At 43.1% G+C, this 25,326-nt stretch overlaps 1 protein-coding gene across 1 annotated transcript in view; it reads right to left on the minus strand.

Annotated features, from left to right (window-relative positions):
• Positions 1-25,326, minus strand: part of RYR3 (ryanodine receptor 3) — a 573,341-nt gene that overhangs the window by 134,160 nt on the left and 413,855 nt on the right. The window contains exons 39-44 of the mRNA XM_052647070.1: positions 18,796-19,069; positions 15,152-15,266; positions 13,539-13,668; positions 12,085-12,188; positions 10,160-10,295; positions 985-1,165 (exon numbers count right to left, since the gene is read on the minus strand). Coding sequence (XP_052503030.1) covers positions 985-1,165; positions 10,160-10,295; positions 12,085-12,188; positions 13,539-13,668; positions 15,152-15,266; positions 18,796-19,069 — 940 coding nt within the window. The remainder of the gene's footprint in view (positions 1-984; positions 1,166-10,159; positions 10,296-12,084; positions 12,189-13,538; positions 13,669-15,151; positions 15,267-18,795; positions 19,070-25,326) is intronic.

The following is a 25,326-nucleotide window of genomic DNA, read 5'->3' on the forward strand; positions in this document are numbered from 1 at the left end:
AACTGCCATGAGTGGATCATGCAGACTACACACACTCATGGAGGAGCACTGTGGCCCCCCAAACGTCTACTGACCATTCCATCATTTTCCTGCTAGGCAGACATGGAAAGCTCATTGGACTGGAGTCAGGAAGGCCAAGTTCAGGCCCTGGCTCTGATGCTAAGAAGCTATATGACTCTGGGCCTCAGTTTTTCTCACGTTACATGAGCAAGTTGGGACAGCTTATGTTTTGGGTTCTAACTCTACCAGAAATGATGACCATAAAAAAAAAAGAAGAAAAAAGAGCCCCTGGCTGGAGTTATATCCCAAGCTAGGCTGAGTTATATCCCTTCTCCAGATTCTGGGGTCTAATCTAGAGGCTGTGATAAAAGGGAAATGGTCACAAGACATAGTGAAAGGAAGGTCACAAGGCCGATAATGTACTAACTATATATTTAACTGTGAAATTCCAAGATCAGTAGAGCTGTGATTTTTCACATTCTGCAGCTTTCTTTTTATCTTGAGAATCAAATCAGACACTTTCAGAAGAGGAAGTGGAAGTTGCTCCTTCTTTTTAAAAGTATGAGAGGTATGAGGTGAAACACTGGGGTTCGAAATACTGAAGGAGACGGGCTGGAGTTAGACAGTGACTGGAGCCTGTTGGTCCAGGCCTCTTAGCCTAGACACAGTTTCCTCTGGTGGGGATGCCACGGGGATGAGGGTGGGTTGTGGTGGGGCCTGAGGTTGCGACTTCTCGGTTTGCCAACTGACCTGACTGGAGCAGGGGAAAGGGAAGGCAGGGAAGATAGGACTGATCACGAGGCTTACTGGGAGAGTCAAGATGACAAGCTCACAGTGATCTAAGCTGTTTGAGCAACAGCTGTAAAGAGCCTGGGCTGCTTCACCAGGGAGAAGTTATTGACACTTGCTTTATCATGCATGTACTGAGAATACTGGGGGGCTCACCAACCATACGGAGGCGGGAAGGCAATTCTATTCACTTACACTTCCCTCTTGTAGCCCTGTGAGGGGAGGTCGAGGGCCGGGTTCTCGGAGATCTTAATGGCGCCTTGCATGGCTGCCAACAGGCCATTTCCTCCTTCACCCCGCAGGGCGGGGCCGAAGCACTCGGGGCGTCTGATGAGCAGCTTGACCACCACACTAGCATTTTCTTCCACACTTTCACCTAGGGGAAAGAGGCATTATTACCATCTCACTGGAGGGGACAACCTCAGGACTGATTTCATTTTTTCGGCCATGCCGTGTGACTTACAGGACCTTAGTTTCCTGACCAGGAATTGAACCTGTGTTCCCTGCAGTGAAAGCGTGCAGTCCTAACCACTGGACTGCTGATAAAGGCGCCCAGAATTGATTTCTAATTGATAAGGCCAGAAGAACAGTTTTGATTTAGCTTGGCACATACTCTTAAGATTAGTAGGTAATACTGATGCAGAGAAAGCTTTGGTAAGTTAGGTCAGAATGTATTTATCTGAAGTATTACAACTAACCAGTATTAGAACAGAGTCTTGCTTCTCAGTTCGGGATTTTATCCTGTTCACATTATTTCACTATATTTAGGTCCTCAGAGGGCAAGAAATACATGACTGCATCTACCATGGATTACTGATTAATTCACCAGTGACTTAGAGAGTAAAGGACCTTTATGTCTTATTAACTCCCTTGGGGTGCTTAATAGGCATTTCCTTGCTTCCTTGAGAGGAAGTAATAGGGTAGCTCAAGCTGGTGTGTTTCAGTTAGCGTCTGGAGAGGTGACATGCCTCAGCTGTTCTCTCTGGGGTATGTCTCTCTTGGGGATGACAGTGTTAGTTGCTCTGCCGTGTCTGACTCTTTGAGACCCCATGGCCTGTAGCCTGCCAGGTTCCTCTGTATCATGGGATTTCCAGCAAGAATACTGGAGTGGGTTGCCATTTCCTTTTCCAGGGGATCTTCCCAACCCAGGGATCCAACCCGACTTCTCCCGCATTGCAGACAGATTCTTAACTGTCTGGGCCACCAGGGAAACTCTTGGGGATGGACCTCAGGGCATTTCTGAAATCATTTATCTGGGTAAGAATCTACTTGGTAAAGCTGTCTTGGTTATTCTTAGAATTGCTGTGTGGGGAGCTAAAGATTGGACGACTGTATTTGCTGGCATTTCTCTTTGGAAGAAACCGTAGATAACCAAGACAGGCTATCACTTCCCAAAGAAGTGATTAAGCAGTGAGCTGTCACATGTGGACAGGGATCGCCAATGCTTCTCAGAGTCAGATTTACAATCCAAAGTAGTTTTACAGCTTGTTCAGACAACTTCCTGGGACACACTTTTTGTCTCATTGTCTCACACGAAACCTTAACTTGCGTCTGAGAATTCACCCCTGGGCCAAACCTCAAAGACAAGACTTTTTGACACTGTGTACTGGATGAAACCTGAAGAAAAATATTTTAATGAAATTACTAGATATTACTGGAGGATTCAATTCTATAATAGAGGTTGCATCTGGATACGCTGTTGTATTAATTATTTATCCTTGCATTAAAAATTATCTTCAATCTTAACAGGCTAAGACTATTATCTCATAGTTTCTGTAGTTCAGGAATTTGGGAGTGACTAAGCAAGGCGGCCCTGGCTCAGGATCTCCCATGAGGCTGCGGTAAAAATGTCAGCCAGGGCTGCCATCTTCTGAAGGCTTGACTGGACGTGGAGTATCAGCTTCCATGCTTACTCACATGGCTGTGAGCAGGAGGCTTCAGCTCCTCACCATGAGACCTCTTCATAGGGCTGCTTGAGTGTTCTCATGACATGCCAGCTGGCTTCCCACAGAACAAAGGATCCAAGAGAGAGCGTCAGGGAGGAGCTGAATACCTTTTACAACCTTGTCACAAACTGTCACTTCTGCTATATCCTACTCATGAGAAGTGGTTCACTGAATCCAGTTCTCACTCAAAGGCAGAAGTAGGCTCCATCTTTTGGAGGGAGGTACAAGGAAGAATTTATAGATGTATTTTATCACAAGAGTTTAGTTCTGCATAATGAACAGTTTTATGAATCAACTTAAAGTGGTGCATTAGCATGGGAACCCATAAAGCCTGGCTTCTCCTCCAGATTTTTAGCAAATCCCTGTGTGAGCAGGCACACTGCACCAGCTCACCGAGTCTCATTTGTCCTGTTGAGATACTTGTGACTCTTCTAGTTTTAGGGCGAGTCTATTAGTCTTACTCATGTGCAGAGATTTCTTCTATCATGTCCACAGCATTAGAAGGGCTGAGCTTGCTTCCAAATACTTGAAATTAACTTGTGCCCACTCAAACTCACATGTGAACACACTGCTGTGTCTCACAGCCCTGGACAGTCCGCCAGTATTCCTGGTCTAAGCGTGGCCTGCTGACACCCTTTCTTACCACTTGACCTTCTATACCACAGGTAAAATTCAGATTGTTAAGTATACACCAACATAAGTTTTACAACCATGAAATTAGATTCAGAATAGAGTTTCATTAAACTGAATTTATACAGCCCATCAGCATGCATTCACTATTTTATAGCTCAATCCTTCAAGAAGAGACTAAATGTTTTTGTAAGAACACCCGTGGCTGATTCATGTCAATGTATGGCAAAACCAATACAGTATTGTAAAGCAAAATAAAGTAAAAATAAAAAATAAAAAAATAAGTTTTTCTTCAAGTTTCATCTAATATAGTATCAAAACAGAATTTGTTTTTAACTAAGCCAGAATCCATGTGAAGAAAATTCTCAGGAGATGCTAAAAGGGTAAAATAGTCATACTAATGATATGGTGGAAAGAATCAGGAAGGAAAGGAACCCAAGGGGAGGTTGACATTGTACTGTTTACAAGAGGAGTTCAGATAAAGAAGTGATGCTAGTTCTAAGGGCATGTTTTCCATGAGGTCAACCTAGCATTTATACATGATAGAGTTTATTCACAGTGGAATACTTAAAGAAAACCACCAGGAGAATCAGTATACTTGAAAGCAAGTATTTTTAGTTATAGATGTAACCCACAGTTGACGACTTTCAAATATTGTCGGCCCTCAACACCTATCGGGTAGCACATATATCTACACTCCCAGTTGTCATTTCCTATTACAAGAATAATGAAGCTAAAACTTTGACATTTTAAGTGTCAAAAATGGAGGAAAAACTCAACCCTATTAGTCAAGCTTATTTAAACACTGTGCTCCGATTCTTTCAGTTCTCAGAATGGAAACATTTATGGGTCAACCCTTGTCTTAACCAGTATGCTGAAATTAACTTTGTTCTTTCCAAAGTGATCAGTGTCATGAAGTTTGATGGAACGTGGACCACTATGTCCAAAAGGATTTGAAGAATTAAGACTGTGAGTTCTGTACTGAGTATGCTATTGAAATTCATTTGCCAAGGTAGTCTTATTTTATCTGAATCTTATGTCTTCAGTTCAGTCGCTCAGTCGTGTCCGACTCTTTACGGCCCCATGGACTGCAGCACACCAGGCTTCCCTGTCCACCACCAACTCCTGAAGCTTGCTCAAACTCATGCCCATCAAGTCAGTGATGCCATTAAACCATCTCATCCTCTGTCATCCACTTCTCCTCCTGCCTTCAATCTGTCCCAGCACCAGGGTCTTTTCCGATACATCAGTTCTTCACATCAGGTGGCCAAAGTATTGGAGTTTCAGCTTTAGCATCAGTCCTTCCTATGAATATTCAGGACTGATTTCCTTTAGGATGGACTGGTTGGATCTCCTTGCAGTCCAAGGGACTCTCAAGAGTCTTCTCCAATGCCACACTTCAAAAGCATCAATTCTTCAATGCTCAGCTTTCTTTATAGACCAACTCTCACATCTATAAATGACTACTGGAAAAACCGTAGCTTTGACTAGATGGACTTTCGTTGGCAAATAATGTCTCTGCTTCTTAACGTGCTGTCTTGGTTGGTCATAGCTTTTCTTCCAAGGAGCAAGCGTCTTTTAATTTCATGGCTTCAGTCACCATCTGCAGTGATTTTGGAGCCCCCCAAAATAAAGTCTCTCACTGTTTCCATTATTTCTTCATCAATTTGCCATGAAGTGATGGGACCAGATGCCAGATCTAAGCTAATTAGGTTGGTTGGTACAATGGACTCAGGAAGCTATAGCTTGATCACTGGATATTGGTCATCCGTGGGGGATGCAGAGAGGACTCTGCAAGAGGAAGGAACTGAAGTGCAACCATTGATGCTAGTTGGAGAGGGGACCAAGGAAAAGCATTTCTGAAGGTTTCGCAAGGTAGAAAGTTTGGTCTGATTAGAAAAGAACAGTCTCTTCTAATTACCTGTAGCTCAGTAAGCTGGGCTGCCAACCAAATCCCCAGGCGGAAGGGGAATACTGATCTTGAGGGCATTTTTCAAGGCAGAGAGAGATCTGAGGCAAACTAGTTTTGTCCAAGGGCTTACAACAGCGCTTTTGCTGGAGTCCCAAATGAATATAAGCTTAATAGCTGTGCACGTTCAGAGCTTCTCTTCAAAGTCTGTCAACACTGCCTTTGTATTACCACCTTGTTCTCAACGTTCCCGAGAAGTTAGATGGAAATGGAATGATTCTCCCCATTTTAATCCTAAGCAGTCATTCTCGTCACAGGAATGATTAATAAGAATGTCATGACTGCCCATTGCTTTTCCTACTGTCTGTATTCTAACCACAATCCCTATTTTAAGTTCTTTTGCTTGGAATGCTCTCTTCCTTTCCATTCCTTTGACATAAAACCTTGAGTTATGCGACTCCATTTTGCCCTTGAGGATCAGCTTAAACTTGAAATTTCTAGAGGATCTAATCCTCCAAAACACCCCATCTTCTTTCTTAAAGCATTGTACACAAGTGTAATTAATGAATGTTTTGGTATCAGTATTTTTCATACTAGACTGTGTATTTAATGAGAACACGGTCCATATCTGACTTATCTAACCCTGTATGCTCAGGCCTCTTGTTAATATCATTGAGAGGCTTGAAAGGATCAAATGGAAGGCTGAGGGTGATTATCCATCACTGCATTACCAACGCAATTATCAGCCGTTGTTTGCAAGAACTGAGGCTGTCCATTTCCTAGGATTATAAATTTGACAACAAGAACAAAATCTTAGACATTTTAATCTTAACTATCCCCAGTCGTCAATACCAATCACAATGAAGAGTGGTTATTACATTTTTTCTGACTCTAAAAACATGAATACAGAACCAGCTGATTCTTTTAAGCATCTGTACCTACTATGCCCTTCAAAGCTAACATGCTAAATTTGTATTCTTGATCCTAAAAGACCTTTTTTTCAGCATTATTGAGATATAAATGTCACACCCTAAAAGGTTTCTGGCTCCCAGCTCAGCGCCTCTCAGTATGCTCTCCCATAACTACTTTGTTAAACTAGGTCCATTTCTTTCCTCGGGATGTTGTTCAACATCTGCCTTCTTCCCCAGGCATTCCTATATTCCAAGATTCCAATAAGCACCATCCTTTTTGGCCTGCCGACAGCCACGTGTGGCACTATGGAGGTGGGTGTAGTCGAGTTTTAGTATGGATGTAATGTTTTGATCATTTTTCTTCGGTTTGCTCTGCTTGCTGCTTTGACTTTCAGTGACTTCAGGGTAGAATGTCTCACGCGTGTCTCCTGGCACTTCTCATAGCCCCTCGTGTACTCTTCACATGTCACACGATGGATGTCCGAGTTATGATCAAGCTGCCTAGGGAAACAGATTCAGTGAAGCTGGACACACTGTGTTCTTCAGATTAGTTTGCAGCCTGAGGAAGATACACTAAAACACTCCAAGGACTCTGAGGAGGCACAGGTTTAATTTTCCCCTTCTTTTTCTTCTTTTTTTTTTGGACTGTGCCACATGGTCTGTGGGATCTTAGTTTCCTGACCAAGGACTGCGCCTGGACCCTCAACAATGAAAGCACCAAGTCCCAACCACTGGGCTGCCAGGGAATTCCCCTTCCTCTTGTGGATCTGTAAGGAATCTTTTCCTACTTGGTATCTACCTTAGGCAGGAATTAATCACACACCCAGACACATCTGTGTCTAGACAGGCTATAAAGTTTGTAATTGCTGGGTTAATAGAAACCTCTCAACTTCAGTCCTCCCAGAGTTAAACACAACCCAAGGTTTCCCAGCAAGCTAATAAAAATAAAGTGGAGAAAATTATATGCTTTAAGAAGTTCTCTTAAAGACAAATCTTGTTTAAGAAGATTTAACACCAATATTAAGAGAAACTAGTAAAATAATGTTAGAAGAGAATTTTCTAATTCTATTATTTTGATATAGCAAGAGCTTTTGATTTGGCTTAAAAAAATTTTTTTTTAAAACAAACACTAGGACCAAACAGAAATTAAACAATCCTACAATTTTTGATCAACTCAAAGGAGAAAATGCTGTTTCTCCTTGTTCATTAGGGAGACAGTGTTTACAAGGCAACGCCATATAATGGTTTGAGTAAAGTTTGGCCTCTGGAGCCAAACTGTTCTGGTTCAAATCCTCACAAATGTCTACTAGCTGTGTGATTCTGGCAAAGGTACTTATTAATGGCTCTAAGCATCAAGGTGTTTATCTATAAAATGATGACGATAACTATATCTAACTCGCTGGGTTGTTATATAAAATGAATCAGTTTGCACATATGAATCCTGCTCTATGTTCTCCCCTGGACAGTCGGTTCTTTCCATTTCAACTGCGAGTGACGTGCAAGTCCACTTGGTCCCAATCTGTTGCCTGATTGATCTCTATTCTATAGCCTCAATTTGGGGCATCTCCATTGGGGGGGTCACACACTGCAAAATCCTTCCCCGAACTGCACAAGCCCATGACCCTCCATCTCCAACCACTTTGTCCTTCTGACCACCCTTACTTCTTTTCTCCCTTAAATATCTAAGCTCTAAAATGACCTGTTTTTTCCCTTATGTCAACATATCCAGGACCCAGCCATTATAATCCTCACCACCAGCGAGTCCTATAAATTCTGTCTGTATTATTTATTTCAAATGGATCTCCTCTATCCCATTCCCATCACTGCCATTACAATTCAGAAACTCATTATCCTAACCAGGGCACAGAAGTTCCCAGTGGTTGCCAGTCTTTCTTCTGATGAAAAGCTTTCCCAGTTCTCTGCACACTGAGTCAAGACTAAACTTCAGCTTGGCATTTCAATTCTCCCCCTCAGAGCTGCCTACCTACCTTTTACACCTTGTCTGTTAGCACAGTCATCCGTGCATCTATCCTCCAAGACCAGCTGGTCACTGTGTTTCCTGAGCACATGCGCTTTAGCCCTCAGGCCACTGCTCAACTGGCTCCTCTCCTGCATCTCAGCATCTGGAAATCTGACCCTTCAAAGCTCATCTCTAATATTACCTCCCCAAGAGGCCTTTTCTGATCTCAACAGGATGTGAGAGTCCCCTCATGAAACCCACTAGTACTCTGTCCCTACCTTACTCCACTCCTTATTATAGTGACCTCTGTCCATGTCTGTTCCCCTTACCAGACTGTAAATTCTTTCAAAGCAGAAGCCAATAGTCATTGCCAAAGCCAAATGTGACCTTCACCTGATAAGAGACATAATAAAGGTTAAAGTGCACCTATCTTCCTACTGACGGTTTAATAGATTTGCAGGAGTTTACTGCATTATGAAATTGTACTGTAGAGTATATTAAAAAGGCATAAAACAATCTGAAAGCAAAGAGGGTGGACCGAACATATTGTTTCAGAGTTTAGTTGAATATGGTTGTACCACATAAGCAAAAGCAAGCGTTGGCCATCCAGGTAAGAAAACAGCCAGTGGATTCCTCAACCTTCATAATCCAGGTAGACAGTCCCACTAACTGACTCAAAACCCTTGATCTTCCTGTGAAGTTGGCCAAGATGAATAAATGGGTCTTTCCTGGATCTGGTATGTGTCACACAGTCTATTGATAGAATTTGGTGGCCTTTATGAATCTTTAAAATCTATGCAAAATCCCCTTTATTACCACAATAAGGCTGCACTAATTCGGGATATGCAATCATCTGGACTAGAAGTAAGACAGGCTATCAGAGGATACTCTGAAACTGGCGCAGGGGAAGAAAATGGGAGTTTAGCAATGCCGATGATGAACAGACAGTAGATACGGAACACGCAGAGGGAAGCAGAAAACCCAGATCCCTGAAAACCTGGCTGGGCTGAGTCCTAGGGGGACAAAAGACAAGCATCTCAAGGTCTGTGACCAAGTCAAGAAAGGGAAAAAACCGGGGCACTGGAAACCATTCAAACAGTAAGGACAGAGTGCATTATGATGTAGGAAAATAAGCAGGGGGTTGGGGAGAAGGAGACAAGAAGAGCACATGGCAAGACAATGCCCGCGTGATACCAATACATTTTTGGGTGAATTCTCATAGAACAATCGGCATGACTGCTTATTAGCAGAAATCCCTCTCCGCAATCACTAACTAGCTCAGCTAGGTTTGTTAGCCAGAAACTCTAAAATAGGAAAAGGGAGAAAGATTGTAACTATAATGTAAATACAAGTAAGCTGGTATTAATATCATAATGCAATTTTGAAGACAAGGTACAGTTTTAAGAAACTACTCATTTTATGCAATATTCAGCATATTAAACTAGTGGAAATGCAAAATTTGTGTCAATTTGGAATTCACTATAAATGAGAGATGGTTTGCATTAAGAAGGATATTTAGTGTTTCTATAGCAATTCTTTTTTTTTTTTTTTCCTACTGGGAGTTGAGTTATCTTTAACAGCTATCAGCTCTTCCATGTTTTTATTCATTCATCCACCCATCCAATCATCCACCCATCCATCCAACCATTCATCCATCCATCCAAAACTCTAAGAATCTGGAGACACACTTGCATTTAATTCTGGGAAACAAGTGAGATCAAGATGTTAACAAGCGCCCTCTTTTAGAAGAAGAGGTACGAAGAGGTGACAAGCCCAGGCCGATGTAGTGAGCTTCTCATAGGCTCTGGTCCTAGCTTTCAGGACTGTCTCCCCTGGATTCCACTCTTGATCCCTGTCTAGCCTGATTGTCCCAGAGGTTTTTCTATCAGCTGCCACCTACCTACACAATCTATTGTGTTTATGGATAGGAAGCAGCGCAAAGAATTTCCTTTTCTTAGTACGCACTGCTTTTGTGCCATCCTAGGTCTGAAAGGCATGGGAAACTGAGACTCACTGTTCACGAAGACGGCAAACCTCAGGAAGGACAGGTAGCGCTCCCCTTCAATGGGGTTCCAGCCAACATCAGGGTATCCTTTGGCTAGAAGCATGGGGCAGCTCTGTAGGCCACAGCCTGCCAAGTAGGTCACCACCTGCCAAGAACAAAACAAAAGTTAAGTGCCCAGGTTTTTTTTTTTTGAATGGAAGTTTTTTATATAGCTGGTAAGGCATGCACAATTCTGGGAACTGAAGGGTTTTCATTTCTCTAGAAGCTGGAGACAGCCCACTACTTTCCAAGTAAATAATTTAGCAGATTTGAAATTGGAACCTTTTACTCATTTTTGTTTCCAAGCAATTGACAAGACTGATGATCACTGCTATGTAGATATAAGCCATATGCTATGATTTCCTGGTTCTGGCAAGAGGGACATGCCATTTAAAAGTTCTGGCAAGAGGGACATGGGATTTCAACATAGGCCTAACTAAGGCGCCATGGGGGAGACAATGTTGGGTGCAGGCTGGGCCTGTTCATTTGACCATGGGATTTCAAAACCAAAATGTCGTCACTGGTTGACTGGGTGGGCTCTCCTTCTCCTCTACAGACTTCCCTGGGTACCCTCTCTCTCTCCTCCCTGCCTCCTGGTCTCCCTTTCGAGGGAGACTCAGGGTCCCTGATGAGCAGTTATCATGTGAACAGATGAATGTGACTGAGGGTGGGCTGCTGAGCACGGCACCCTGGGGCACTGTCTTATCGTGCGAGAATCATCACCTAATTTTAAACACAGGTGTCAGTTACCATCATATCACCTAAATGAAAACTGAGATATTTATTGCTATGTAAATGGATGAATACCCAAGTCTGACTAAACTCTGTCTCAGAGGCAGAGGCCAGGAATGCCCAGGGCATTCACAGAACAGCAATCATATAACTCGCTGCTGGGTGCACAGATCCTGAGTTCGTATGTGTATGGGGTGGGGTGGGGTTTGTCTTGCTTCTGTTCCAATCACTTCTTCTTCCTAAAACCAGGACGTGTTCCAGAACATAAAAAACGTGTTTCTCCGCTGCTTGAAGCCCTCCAGTGGTTTCTGTGGCTTGAGGCTCTAGAGTGAGGACCCATAACATTGCAGGTAACAGCACGGCCTCTAGAGCCCAGAGCTTTCGACCCTGGCTCTGACACTCAGACCCGATGACTCAGAGGATGTTACCTCATCTCTCTATGCCTCAGTTTCCTCTCCTATAACTGGGGCAATGATAAAAAGGCTTGTCTTGAGGATCACGTGACTCAGTTCTGAGTAGGGCCTGGCACATAGTGATTCCACAGGTGTATGGACCTCTGCGATCAGCAGCAACGGCAGCATAGGGCCCAGTCATTTCTGTTTCTCCTCCCCTCTCAGCACTCCCCGCAAGCTTCGGGGCTCTGGTCACAGCCAGCTTTCTGAAGTTCAAGCACACCACGCTCTCTTCTCTGAAATTCAGACATTCCTGGCACACGCTTGTCTTCAGTACGACTGAGTGGCTTCTGCCCACCCTCGGGGTCACCTCTTTGCTGACAGCCCTTCCTGATCCCTTTGTTGGGGTCAGATGCCTACTCCTAGCTGCTCCCAAACCCGGCACACAGTGGACAGTCCTTTCCTTGTCCCCCTCCTCCTGACTAGATGGCTCCCCTCCAAACTGAGAAAGTGCATTGTCAGTCTCGTCAGCTGTCCAGTCGAGGAAACAGTGAAGACAGGATAGGAAGAAGGTGAAGGTGTCTGTGGAGCTGGCAAGTGCTGTCCACAGCAGATGCTCCGGTCCTAATTATCACACAGCTCCCAGGACTCACATCCCGCCACACTTTCCCTACACGCTGAAGAGGTTCTGATGGAGGCTCAGCCTTTGGTCTGCTTTCCCTTGGCTGTGCTATAAGAGAGCAGGCACAGCACCTCCCCAAGGCCAGGTACCTTCTCGAGGTCTGGCTCCTCTAAGCCCAGCGCTAACTCATTGTTGTCCATCACGGAGGAAGCGGCCACATCCAGCGGGGTGGACCCTCTCATCGAGGGGGAAGCTGAGGAAGAAGGAGAGAAGGGGAGAGAAAGGGAGAGAGAGGGAGAGAGAGGCCCCCCGGCGCTGAGCTGAGGTTGCAGTGCACAGTAATGGCCAGGAGAGGCCAGCAAACACAAAACCTGGATACATCGCTGTCCTCAAAGGGGGGCTGCCCGCCCAATCCAAGAGCAGCTTTCTTTTCTTTTCTTTCTTTCTTTTTTTTTTGAGAGAGAATGAGTGGTTTATTAGGAAAGGAGGAAAACAAAACAAGAGCAGCTTTGTTTTCTATCCTTCCTCCCCGACACTCATTACTGACACTCATTACTGACTGTGAATATAGCTTAAGTTAGAAAATCACTTCATAGGAGCAACTGGGGCCACGTATTTTCAAGTGCTTTTCTAACATGGAAGTTCTTGGGCCATCGTTCTTGAGACCATTCAAAAGTCTCAGATGTCACTTGATAACCAAGCTCACATAACTTGGTCATTTCTGGGGTCACCACCTAGGGTGTAAAAATAACCTGAAACAGATTAGCTCTTAGAATTATATCAGGTCACCAACATTGTCTTTCATTTCCCTTTGTTTGGTTCTTAGGCTAAAATTGAGAAAAACTTTAGGTGGCATTTTATAAAAAGGTTGGGCAGTCTAAGCTTGTGGTTGCTTAGCCCCTAAGTTGTGTGCACCTCCTTTTGGCATCCCATGATGTTGCATTTGATAAACAGGAAACCCGAGATTTCAGATTTCACGTGCACGTAATGTATCTGCGTCTTCCACAAATTCATTTAGTTCACATACAGAAGAGTGAGTAAGACAAGTGCCTGCACTGGTTTTCTAGCGGTGGTGTTGGATTTACAGTTTGTCCATAGTTGCTCCTGGCCTGGCCTTGCAACTATGAAAGCACTGGCTGGTTAGCTGATGGGACAGGCATGTCGCCTGCAGCCAGCCTGCCAAGAAGGGATTGGATCCATGACCTTGGAATTATTAGCACTGCTCCCTGGTCAGCTGAATGGGCTTGGAGGTACTGGATCTCCAGACTACATCCATAATCTCAGGTAGCATTTCATGAACCCCGGGTCCCCAGAGAGAGGAAGCAAAACTATGTGTGCTATGTGACTATAAACTGTGTGCCTAAGCCAAAACAAATCTGTCATCGTTACTGTCATCACGGCCGGCTGGCAGCGACTTCTCTCCTTAGGTTGGAAAGCAGAGACATGGTATTATTATTATCTCACATGTTTTGAGACCAGGCAGGATTCCTTCTTCTATTTAAAAATACCATAGCACACATGTGACTTCTTTGCTTTTACTGCCTAAGTGGCCAGCAAGGGAAGGGTAACCCGAGCCAACTGCAGAAGTTCTAACATGACCTACCTAGGCCAACACTGCTGTTCTCCAACAGGTAACTTAGATGCTCAAACATGGCCTTCTGATTTTGTCGGCTGATTCGACAGAAATAGCACAGGAAGCGGCAACAGCTAGCAACCATCTTTGGAAAGGCAATCTGTAGAGAGAAGTAGAAAGTGTCATGGGGAAGAATCTATCACGAAGCCTTTCTGAAAAGGCTGACTTCAAAGAGTCTTAGGTGGGAGCCTTGCAAGCTGTGAACAGTTGGGAAAAAGAATTTTCTCCTTGCTTCCGGTTGTTTCCAAGACATTTTCATAGGAGCGACAGAGAATAGACACCTAAGAAGAGGCTTCTAAAAATATCGAGAGCTAATTATAGCTCCTGAAGTATCTTTCTTTCAAAAAAAAATAGAGGTCAAGCCAGAATTCTAGTCATCCTCAGATGTCATGTGAAATTGTTCAACCCTACATCAGACCACTGTTTCTGAGTAGGAAGGGAGGGGACAGAAAGGGAGATGGCTGATCACAGAAAACAAGACCTAGCCCAGTATCAAACCCAAGTCTTCTGGGTGAAGATTGGCCTCTCCTGCTGGAGAAGCCTCAACAGCATCATCCTTTCAGACTGTGAGCCTCCCCCAGTTACCTCTGTCCATGATCACCACTCTCCTATGGGCTCCTAGAGCATTCATAACATGATTCTTACAATTTAGCACCAAAGTGCCAACTTCTATTACCATCAAGAGTGGTTGGCTTCCCTGCTTAACAAAGTAATTAGCATCTCCAGGGTCTGGCCACATCTTCTGTTTGATCAATCATGCTCAATAAATGGTGTCAGTGTTAACCTTGGCTCAGCATCCAAGAAAGCCCTTGATTTCCACTTTTAGAATCATGGAACATGCTCTAGGAAGTAAGATTCTAAAAGTTAGTCTGTCTGCTTGCTGAGGCACACAGGTGTTTGTTCAGAGGTCTTCTGGGGACAGTCTACTTTCCTGAGAGATCAGAAGGAAGCAAATGAGGAGCAAGGTGAATGGGGCTCCTGGGTTCTTCCTTCACAATGCTCACCTGTCAATATCGGTGGCACTGCTTTCCAGGGACCAGGTACTCTAGAATTTCCAATATTTAAAAACATCCCCTATCTGTTGCCTTAGAACCTCTCTGACTCTGAGAAGGACCTGGACAAGGTGCAATGCCTGCCCAGGAGAGCCCTACTGGCACTCCCTGTCCCTCGGCAGCAGGAGCTCCCGGGCCCCTTATGGCAGGGCTGGCTAGGAAATCGACATCGTCAGGAGCTTGGCTCAGCCAGGAAACACGTACACTCCAGTGGGAACAGTGCCAGGATTGTTATTAAAATCCTGTTCTCCTTTAGAACTGCCTTCTGACACAGCACCAAACACACCAGGCTCCTAAGTGGAACCCGGAGGAATTCCATCTCGGAAGGAGCAGGACTGCAGAAGAGGATGCGAAGGAGACTGAGCAGCCCAGTGAAATGACTGAGAATTCTTACACTGGCTGGGTCCCATCTCCTTGCTCCTTCTTGGCTTTGTGCTCATCCCCGTGCCCTTCCTGGGAAGAATCAGTAGGCAGTAGGCACCAGCCACTTGCAGGGGTCAAATTCAAGATAGACTCTCCTTGGAGCATTACCTGAGACTTTTCTGCACCCAGCACGTTCACCATCACCTCCATGACTGTCTCATGCATGCCGAGGACTCTCATGAGGTTGGGGTGCTGGTAAAACACCTTGTTGTTCATTATGTCTCTAGGGTGATTGGAGAGAGAAGTCAGCCCTTGCTTATTTCAATGCCACAACAATTCAGTGTTGAGCATACACAAATGCACACGCATACACATTCAGGGTGAACTAATGTATGAGTTTGATCCCTGAGTTGGGAAGATCCTCTAGACAAGGGAATGGCTACCCCCTCCAGTATTTTTGGCTGGAAAATTCCATGGACAGAGGAGCCGAGGAGTCAGGCAGGCTACAGTCCATAGGGTCACAAAGAGTTGGACACGATCGAGGGACTAAAATTTTCACTTCTAATGTACATGCCATCTGCTGGAAAGATGGTCAGAAGGCACTAGGTTGGTGGAATATATGTGGAGGGATGTTTTTAGCTGATAGGAATATCTATGCTCATATATTTCTACTTTTTTTCTTTTAAATATTTCCTTCTGATGACATCAAGTAGCTGCCCCTCGTTTTTTCTTTTTTTTTTTTGCTTGTGATAGTTTTGAGATAGCCCAAACCACTGAATTTCTCTTCCTCTGTGTATTAAGGGTCTTCTATTTTTTGTTCTCTTGTCCTTATATCTATGTCGCTATGTACTTTAGTTATCCAAGTGGTAGGGTAGGGTTGTGCCCTTTTCTTAAGCAATTGTGTATTAGGTGCCAACAATATTTTGGGATAATAGCGCTCAATAAAATGATCAAAATGAAACATAAAAAGAATTACGTTTTTAAGTCATTCAACATAAATCACATATTAAAGCTGCAGGCAAATCAAAATACAGAGGTAACCTGTGACCTGGCTGTGTAATACCTTGCAAGTGGTTACTCTCAGCCCATATCCCTTTCTCCAGAGGGTGGCAGCTGTTAAAAGGAGACACCACTAGGTCTTAGTGGAGCTATGTCTACCACAAGGGCTGGGAGAAAGGCTAATTCTGCAGCTCTTTCCTCTTTCCATAAAAGTCTCTTCACCTCTCTTGTAAGATTCCTCTTTGGAAATGAATTTAAGGAATGCATGTATCCCCTCATCCTGCCTCAACTGCCAGTGTCCCTGTTCTGGGTCTCAGTGACGCTCCTTTACTTTGCTGGTTTGAGGGTGGTAGGATGACAATTCCAGCAGCAGGAAGACTATGGCTCTAGTGCTTGATTTTATTCAGGTAAAACTGTGGGTTCAGTTCAGTTCAGTTCAGTTCAGTCGCTCAGTCGTGTCCGACTCTTTGCGACCCCATGAATTGCAGCATGCCAGGCCTCCCTGTCCATCACCAACTCCCAGAGTTCACTCAAACTCACGTCCATCAAGTCAGTGATGCCATCCAGCCATCTCATCCTTGGTTGTCCCCTTCTCCTCCTGCCCCCAATCCCTCCCAGCATCAGAGTCTTTTCCAATGAGTCAACCCTTCGCATGAGGTGGCCAAAGTACTGGAGTTTCAGCTTTAGCATCAGTCCTTCCAAAGAAATCCCAGGGCTGATCTCCTTCAGAATGGACTGGTTGGATCTCCTTGCAGTCCAAGGGACTCTCAAGAGTCTTCTCCAAAATCAAAGTTCAAAAGCATCAATTCTTCGGTGCTCAGCTTTCTTCACAGTCCAACTCTCACATCCATACGTGACCACTGGAAAAACCATAGCCTTGACTAGACAGACCTTTGTTGGCAAAGTAATGTCTCTGCTTTTCAATATGCTATCTAGGTTGGTCATAACTTTCCTTCCAAGGAGTAAGCATCTTTTAATTTCATGGCTGTAATCACCATCTGCAGTGATTTTGGACCCCCCAAAAATAAAGTCTGATGCTGTTTCTACTGTTTCCCCATCTATCTGCCAAGAAGTGATGGGACCAGATGCCATGATCTTAGTTTTCTGAATGTTGAGCTTTAAGCCAACTTTTTCACTCTCCTCTTTCACTTTCATCAAGAGGCTCTTTAGTTCTTCTTCACTTTCTGCCATAAGGGTGGTGTCATCTGCATATCTGAGGTTATTGATATTTCTCCCGGCAATCTTGATTCCAGCTTGTGCTTCTTCTAGCCCAGCATTTCTCATGATGTACTCCGCATAGAAGTTAAATAAGCAGGGTGACAATATACAGCCTTGATGCACTCCTTTTCCTATTTGGAACCAGTCTGTTGTTCCATATTCAGTTCAAACTGTTGCTTCCTGACCTGTTACTCAAGAAGTTTCTCAAGAAGCAGGTCAGGTGGTCTGGTATTCCCATCTCTTTCAGAATTTTCCACAGTTTATTGTGATCCACACAGTCAAAGGCTTTGGCATAGTCAATAAAGCAGAAATAGATGTTTTTCTGGAACTCTCTTGCTTTTTCGATGATCCAGCAGATGTTGGCAATTTGATCTCTCATTCCTCTGCCTTTTCTAAAACCAGCTTGAACATCTGGAAGTTCATGGTTCACATATTGCTGAAGCCTGGCTTGGAGAATTTTGAGCATTACTTTACTAGCGTGTGAGATGAGTGCAATTGTGTGGTATTTTGAGCATTCTTTGGCATTGCCTTTCTTTGGGACTGGAATGAAAACTGACCTTTTGCAGTCCTGTGTTACTCAGTGAATTTATTTTTTGGGGCTTTAGGTTTCTCATCTGCAATATAGAACTATGTTACCTAATTAAAGGAAATCTTTTTGATATCTAAAATGCGATCTTTCTTGTGGTGTACATATACAGTGGAATACTACTCAGCCATAAAAAGATGAAATTTTGCACTTGCAGCAACATGAATGGACTTGGAGGGCATTTTGCTAAGTGAAATAAGACAGATAAAGACACATACTGTATGATATCACTTATAAGTGAAATCTAAGAAATACAAGAAACTAGTGAATATAACAAAACAGAAGTAGACACAGATTAGACAGCAAGCTCGTGGTTATCAGTGGGGAGGAGAGGATGGGGCAATATAGGGGTAGGGGAATGGGAGGTACAAACTGTTGGGTGTAAGATAGGCTCAAACGTATATTGTACAACACAGGGAATATAACCAATATTCTGTAATAACTGTAAAAGGAAAGCAACCTTTAAAATTGTTTAAAAATTAAAAAATTTAAATTATGGAAACAAAAACAAGCAAATAAATAAAATCCAATCTTTCCAGTGATGTGGCTTCTAAGGAAGATCTACAAGCTATTGTCATGAGGAAACACATTTTGAAGAGTTGATGCCAATGACTCTACTCCCAAGAAAAGGGAGGAAAAAGGCTATAATTATTCAAAGGGAAGCCTCAGAAGATTTCCAGTTAAAATCTTAGGTGCTCAAAAAAGTTTCTCTCTTGTTGGGTTGAACACATTGTCCCTTCCTTTGAATTTTTTCATTGCTTCCCTGGGACTATTTTTATCAGATTCAAACTAAATATCTGCTTTTTTCCAAGATTCCTTCCTACTTCTGGCTATGGCCCTTCACCCCAAGCAGCCCACTGTCTGGTCTCTGAGGTTATTGAAGGGGACTGCTTTAATGAGCATATATCCCAAAAGGAGTGAAATCAGGATGGGGAACCCAGAGGTTTTCATGTGACTTGATTTAAGAACTGCCTCCTCCGCAAGCTTGCCCTTGATGGGAATGACCCACCCCAGCCCGTTGATCATGAGTAGCTCCTCCTCCTTGCCCATCCTGACGCTGAGCAGGCAGCGAATTTGGCCCAGGGCGGCTAGCAGGCTGATGGTGTCGCTCACGGAGGCCTGGCTGATGGTATAGGTCTTGCGCAGCGCCTGCAGCAGCTCCCCGATGCTGTCGTACTGCCGCCGCAGAAGGTTGAACATCATCCGGACCAGCTCTGCATCCTGGACCTGGTCCTCCTGGGCCCAGCGGATCATGGTCTGTGAGATGAGCTCCTTCAGGGTCGCTGGAAGGACAAGGGGAAGCACCGGTACTGTGGCTGTCGAAGCTCAGGAGCACTGCGCACCTGTCACTCCACTCAGTGATAACGTACAACATCAGCTGGGTAGGGTTAAAAACATTCTTAAAGGTGGATTATGGCACACAGAGAAGTAGAACGCATACCAAAAGGCAGGTTCATGAGCCATATTATAATAAAAGATATCTTCAATTTGAACTGAGAAGGCCAAATGTTCTATTTGGATTAAATGGCATTCAGTGATGCTTGAATGATGCTGGACATAGAAGACAAAATAAGATGCCTTCTTGCCGTCAGGGTGCTCACAACTTTTCATTTTGACGTCAAAGCTACATTTTATCCTTATTTTGTAATACAATGCAATACTCACTAAGGTGGGGTTGTGTATAAGTGCAACAGGATAGAGTGGGGAGTGATTCTGGATGGACGAAAACATAAGAAGACATTGGGCACTGCCTCTTGGGAGTAAAGCACCATTAAGTGCTAGGATTTCTCTACCATAAATACTATCCTCAAAGTATTCTAAAGATACTATCTACCATTATAGATAGCATACTATCTATATATTCAGTTCAGTTGTTCAGTTCAGTCGCTCAGTCGTGTCCGACTCTTTGCGACCCCATGAATTGCAGCACGCCGGGCCTTCCTGTCCATCACCACCTCCCAGAGTTCATTGGATATAGATATTATAACTGCTGCTCTTATAACTGCATCCAAGTCCAGCTCTGCCTGCCACATTCCTGCAAGGTATGGATGGCACCAAGATTCTTAATTCAGACCAGTGATAAAGGCAGAGCTCAGGGGCTGATGAGGGTTACACAGTCCTTCAGTGAAAGCACTGGGAATGAGCTCAGATAGGTGCTTTCAGTAGCCTGTGCCCTGTCTTACATAATTTTCTACCTCTGTGACACTAAATATGGCAGGTGTCTTCTCTACATACAATAACGGCTCATCATAAGGATATGAAAACTGAACTTTGTTACCAACTGAGTAAGCCATACCACTGATTCAAGAACTCTAAAACATATTCGAGATAACACAAATATAAAAATACATTAGGGGATAGAGCGAAGTAGACTGAGAACCTTCTATTAGGTCCAAAGACTTTGCAACCGGACATCTGAGCATCACCCTGAACTGACTGTGCTGTCCTGGATCTTTGGCAGGAGTCAGCTGACACTGTGTCAGATGCTTCACAAGCATCGAGGGAGAAACCAGTATGAGTGAATGCAGAACGTCTCAGGGCTCATGCTGGTTGCACAGAAACACTGCTGGCTGCACAAGTAGAGGAAAGATGGCTCAGGTGGGAACCAAACCAGCACTGGGACCTTCACAGGTTGAACTAAATGGCCCCTGCGAAGTGCCGATGGGCATCGGTGTGGGAAGATGACCAAAAGGGAGACGCAGATCTGAGCAGGAGGACAGTGTGATAGGGGATCCTGCCAGAGCGTCTGGGAGGCACTGCTCACCCCCCTCCATGTCATACACATTTCCCGAAGATGCTGTAACACAGTGAGACACGCTGCTCTTATTACTGCATCCAAGTCCAGCTCTGCCTGCCACACTCCTGCAAGGTATGGATGGCACCAAGACCCTTAATTCAGACCGGTGAGAAAGGCAGAGCTCAGGGGCTGATGAGGGTCATGCAGTCCTTCAGTGAAAGCACTGGGAATAAGCTCAGATAGGTGCTTTCAGTAGCCTGTGCCCTGTCTTACATAATGTTCTACCTCCGTGACATTAAATATGGCAGGTGTCTTCTCTACATACAATAACGGCTCATCATAAGCATACGAAAACTGAACTTTGTCACCAAAGCTCCAGAAGAGCTCTAGATGTAAAGGATTAATTCACCTTACTTCTGTGTCCCTCACCCCTGGGGGAGTTTTAGGTTTAGACAGGAGACACAAGCTAAAAATCTTAAAAACAACAAAAAAAAGGATACCCAAGGCAGAGAGGAGCACAGTTAAGAGACGTTCCTAAGAGATCTCACTAGGTAGGGACTGCTGACTAACATTTATTAGGTTAGACAATACCTGAACTTTCTGGGGGAGAAAAGTTAGTTACCGTCTAAGCCTGGTCTCCTCTCAGGAACTCGTTTCCTCAGCAGTCAAATGTGAAAGTTTCTGTTTCTCCTACTTAATAGTCACACTAATGAGTAAAAGCAGGACAAAACCACAGATGTTCTTGCGTGCAACATAAACTTACCTGGGCCTGTACGTACAGTTTCCTCTTAAGCCTGACTTAGGACTGAAAGAATTACAGTTCTCAATACTTACAACCAAATTCTTTGCAGAGATAATACACATGACCACAGTCCCTGCCACACATGAAAAGCAACCAGAAGTATTAACCAGCTCAAGAACCATCCTCTTTTCAACAGGGAATTCTACAGACTCACAGTGAAACCATGTAAATAATCCCTTAACCTGTCTTTCGGATTAATTCAAGATTCGGGTGAGCTCTTAGCCACACACTGACTTATCAATCCAAATCAACATTTATAGCCTAGAGAATGGTTCATTTCAGCATAATACCTCACGAGAGGGCAAATGGGAACAGAAATAGCTATATATATATATACTTTTTTTTTTTTTGGAAAGGGCAAGATTTTATTTTTGTATAGTTGATTTACAATATTGTGTTAATTTATGCTGTATAGCAAAGTGATTCAGTTATGTGTATGCATGTATATATATATATTATATCTACACAGTCTTTTTAAAAATTTTCATTTCCATTGTGGTTTATCACAGAATATTGAATACAGTTTCCTGTGCTATACAGGGGACCTTGTTATCCAATGTGTATGTAATAGGTTTGGACCTGCTAATCCCAAACTCCCAATCCTTCTCCCCTATCCCCTCACCCTAGACAACCACAAGTCTGTTCCCTATGTCTGTGAGTACATTTCTGGGAAACAGCTCTTTAACCTGAAAGGGCAGAATGAGAAATGCCCCATGGGTTCTTTGTCCAGGTCAGTCTTTAATGTATATGTGAGGCAATGGGCTAAACAATTATCTATGTGTGACCAAGCTAATGCTCAGTTAAAAAATTGTGACTCCCAAGCTCCTGACAGAAAAAGCACCTCATCATTGTGTATTGATGCTGTTGCTGCTGCTGCTGCTAAGTCGCTTCAGTCGTGTCCGACGCTGTGCGACCCCATCGACGGCAGCCCACCAGTCTCCCCCGTCCCTGGGATTCTCAAGGCAAGAACACTGGAGTGGGTTGCCATTTCCTTCTCCAATGCATGAAAGTGAAAAGTGAAAGTGAAGTCGCTCAGTCATGTCTGACTCTCAGCAACCCTATGGATTGCAGCCTACCAGGCTCCTCCATCCATGGGATTTTCCAGGCAAGAGTACTGGAGTGGGGTGCCATTGCCTTCTCCATTGTGTATTGATAGGCAGATGTAACTCAGTAGAAGGCACAGAATTTAAGACCATCCTTGTTGGACAAGGTTTCAGATTGTGAGAGCAAGGTTCAGAAAGTGAGAGAAAGTATAACTGTGAGATGAAAATGAACTGGGGACAGGGAGAGAAACATTGTTAAGAGCCCTGAGAAGCACGGCGTACTTTGCAGCCTGACATACGCTGGAGACCTAGCATCCACCAAGCAAACCTAGGCTGAATCATGAATTTTTAAAGGTCTGAACACCTCTGGGACTGAGAAAATGGAGCTTTATACCCCTGGCAGCAATGCAGTTGAAAATTGCTCAGACTTTAATTAGCTCCCATGAACCAGCAATGGAGCAGCATAAATGAACCAGGGTAGAGAGGTTAAAAAGAACACGTTTTCTAGAATGTGATAGGATCTTCATGTAACTGCATACCTGGGGATTAAAACAATTAATGCACATAACCACCTCTGGCACAAACCATGGGCTTAATAAAAGGTAACTCTTGTGCTATCTGTGCCAGTAACTATAAAAGTTGGGTTCACAGACCCCTGGGGTCTCCAAGACCCTTCAGGCAGTTTGCAAGGCCTGTTGTACTTTCATAATAGTTCTAAGATGCTATTTGTCTTTTTCATTGTGTGATTAGCTGCACCAATGGTGCAAAAGCAACAGTAGGTAAAACTAATGGGGCAAAAACAAACAAACAAAAACAACAGCTGGGTCCTTCACACAAAATCAAGACAGCAGCACCAAACGCTATGCTTTCCTGCTGCATTACCAGAACATGACCAGTACTGCTTGCATCAGAATGCTCTGAGTGGCATAGAAAGATTATTACTTTTATTAACAACAAACAACTGATGCTGAAGCTGAAACTCTAATACCTTGGCCACCTGATGTGAAGAACTGACTCCCTGGAAAAGACCCGGATGCTGGGAAAGATTGAGGGCAGGAGGAGAAGGGGACGACAGAGGATGAGATGGTTGGATGGCATCACCTACTCAATGGACCTGAGTTTGAGTAAACTCCGGGAGTTGGTGATGGACAGGGAGGCCTGGCGTGCTGCAGTCCATGGGGTGGCAAAGAGTTGGACATGACTGAGTGACTGAACTGAACAACAAATTCCTGAGTATACATATTTCTAAAGCGCTTCTGTTGTACAAAGGCCAGTGGTTTTCCTAAGGAAAAACACCTGTGTGATTGTCATGATTGTTGCTAGCTAAACTAGCTGCTTCTTTCTTGGAATGCCATCTTAATTAAGAGAACAACAGACAAGCTATGGTTAATCACACTTGAGTAACTGACAGATATTTTCTTAAAAATGAAACAAGCCTGTCATTTCAAGGAAAACAACTCTTAGGACTTCTTGCCAAGTTTAAAATTCAAGCTTTCACGAGAAAACTAGAATTTTGGAAAATGTTTATCTGCCACTGTGAATTTGACAGCTTCCCAACATTTAAAGACTTTTTTGATTAAGTTGTTGATATTAATGAATGTAATTTAAGAAATAGTTTATAATAAACTGTGTCAACATTTGAAAGCTCTGTATAATTCAGTGAACCAGTCATTTCCCAATGATCAATGTGCAGTGTTACAAAAACATCATGGATAAAAGAATCCATTTAACAAACAAGATAGACCAATGGATTGTTATATAACCAAATAAAAAGAAAGTCTTTACTATTATTTCAAATTCCACACAGCAAATAACTTTTGAGGAACTATTACTTGCTGAGACTTAACATAGTATCAAAAGAATATCCACAGTTATCTGAAAAGGCTACTAATAGTACTCCTTCTCTTTCCAACTATATATCTGTTTGAAGCTAATTCTTTAACCAGACATAAGAATAAAAAAAAAAATCCAGCTATCTTCTAAGTCAGACATAAGAGATTTATAAAAATGCAAAATATCACCAATCATTTTTTTGAATTACTAAACATTTAGTTGTTTTTCATAGAAGTTTTTTATGTAACATGTAATGGGTTTACTCTATTATTATGTATTTACTTAAGTACAGTTAATTTATAATATTATAGTAGTTTCAGGTATCCAATAGACTTATTTGATATTTTTATAGATTATATTTGATTTAAAGTTATAAGATAGTGGCTATATTCTCTGTGCTGTATACTATATCACCACAGTTTATTTTTTTTTAAAATATAAATATATTTAATTGGAGGCTAATTACTTTACAATATTGTATTGGATTTGCCATACATCAACACGAATCCGCCAGTTTATTTCATTAGTAATAGTCTGTATCTCTTCCTCTCATATCCAATCTTGCCCCTCCCCTCTTTTCTCTCCTCACTGTGCCCAATGCTAATCACTACTTTGTTCTCTGAATCTGTGAGTTTGTCAGTTTTGCTATATTCATTTATTTTTTAGATTTCACACATAAGTGATAATACACTGTGCTTGTCTTTCTCTGAATTATTTCATTAAGCATAAGTGGGTTTCTTATGTTTCAATGAATTAACAAATATTTAAAAAATCTCAGCTTTAAATTCTATTTTAGTTTCACTTGTGTAATATAATAGATACAATCCTCATAAACTAAGGCATATTGGGATCCTTGGTAAGTTTTAAGAGCATAAAGGGGCCTCAAGGCTGAAATTTAGAGGATCACTGTTTCTATAAAAGGGTCTACCTTAGGGGATGGCTGTTACTGGAAGGCAAATCATTCCCTTTGGCTAAGATAAACCCTGTTCCATTAGATTGTGATTCTAATCAAGTGGTTGAGACCAGAACCTTGAAAACTGTGCCTTAGGAAGCTTTCTCTGTTTCCGGATGAGAGGTAAATTAAATGAGCATAAAGAGAGTAAGACAGCTCACGTGAGAAATAAA

This window comes from Budorcas taxicolor, chromosome 10 (genome assembly GCF_023091745.1).
Source record: "Budorcas taxicolor isolate Tak-1 chromosome 10, Takin1.1, whole genome shotgun sequence".
Lineage (NCBI taxonomy): Eukaryota > Metazoa > Chordata > Mammalia > Artiodactyla > Bovidae > Budorcas > Budorcas taxicolor.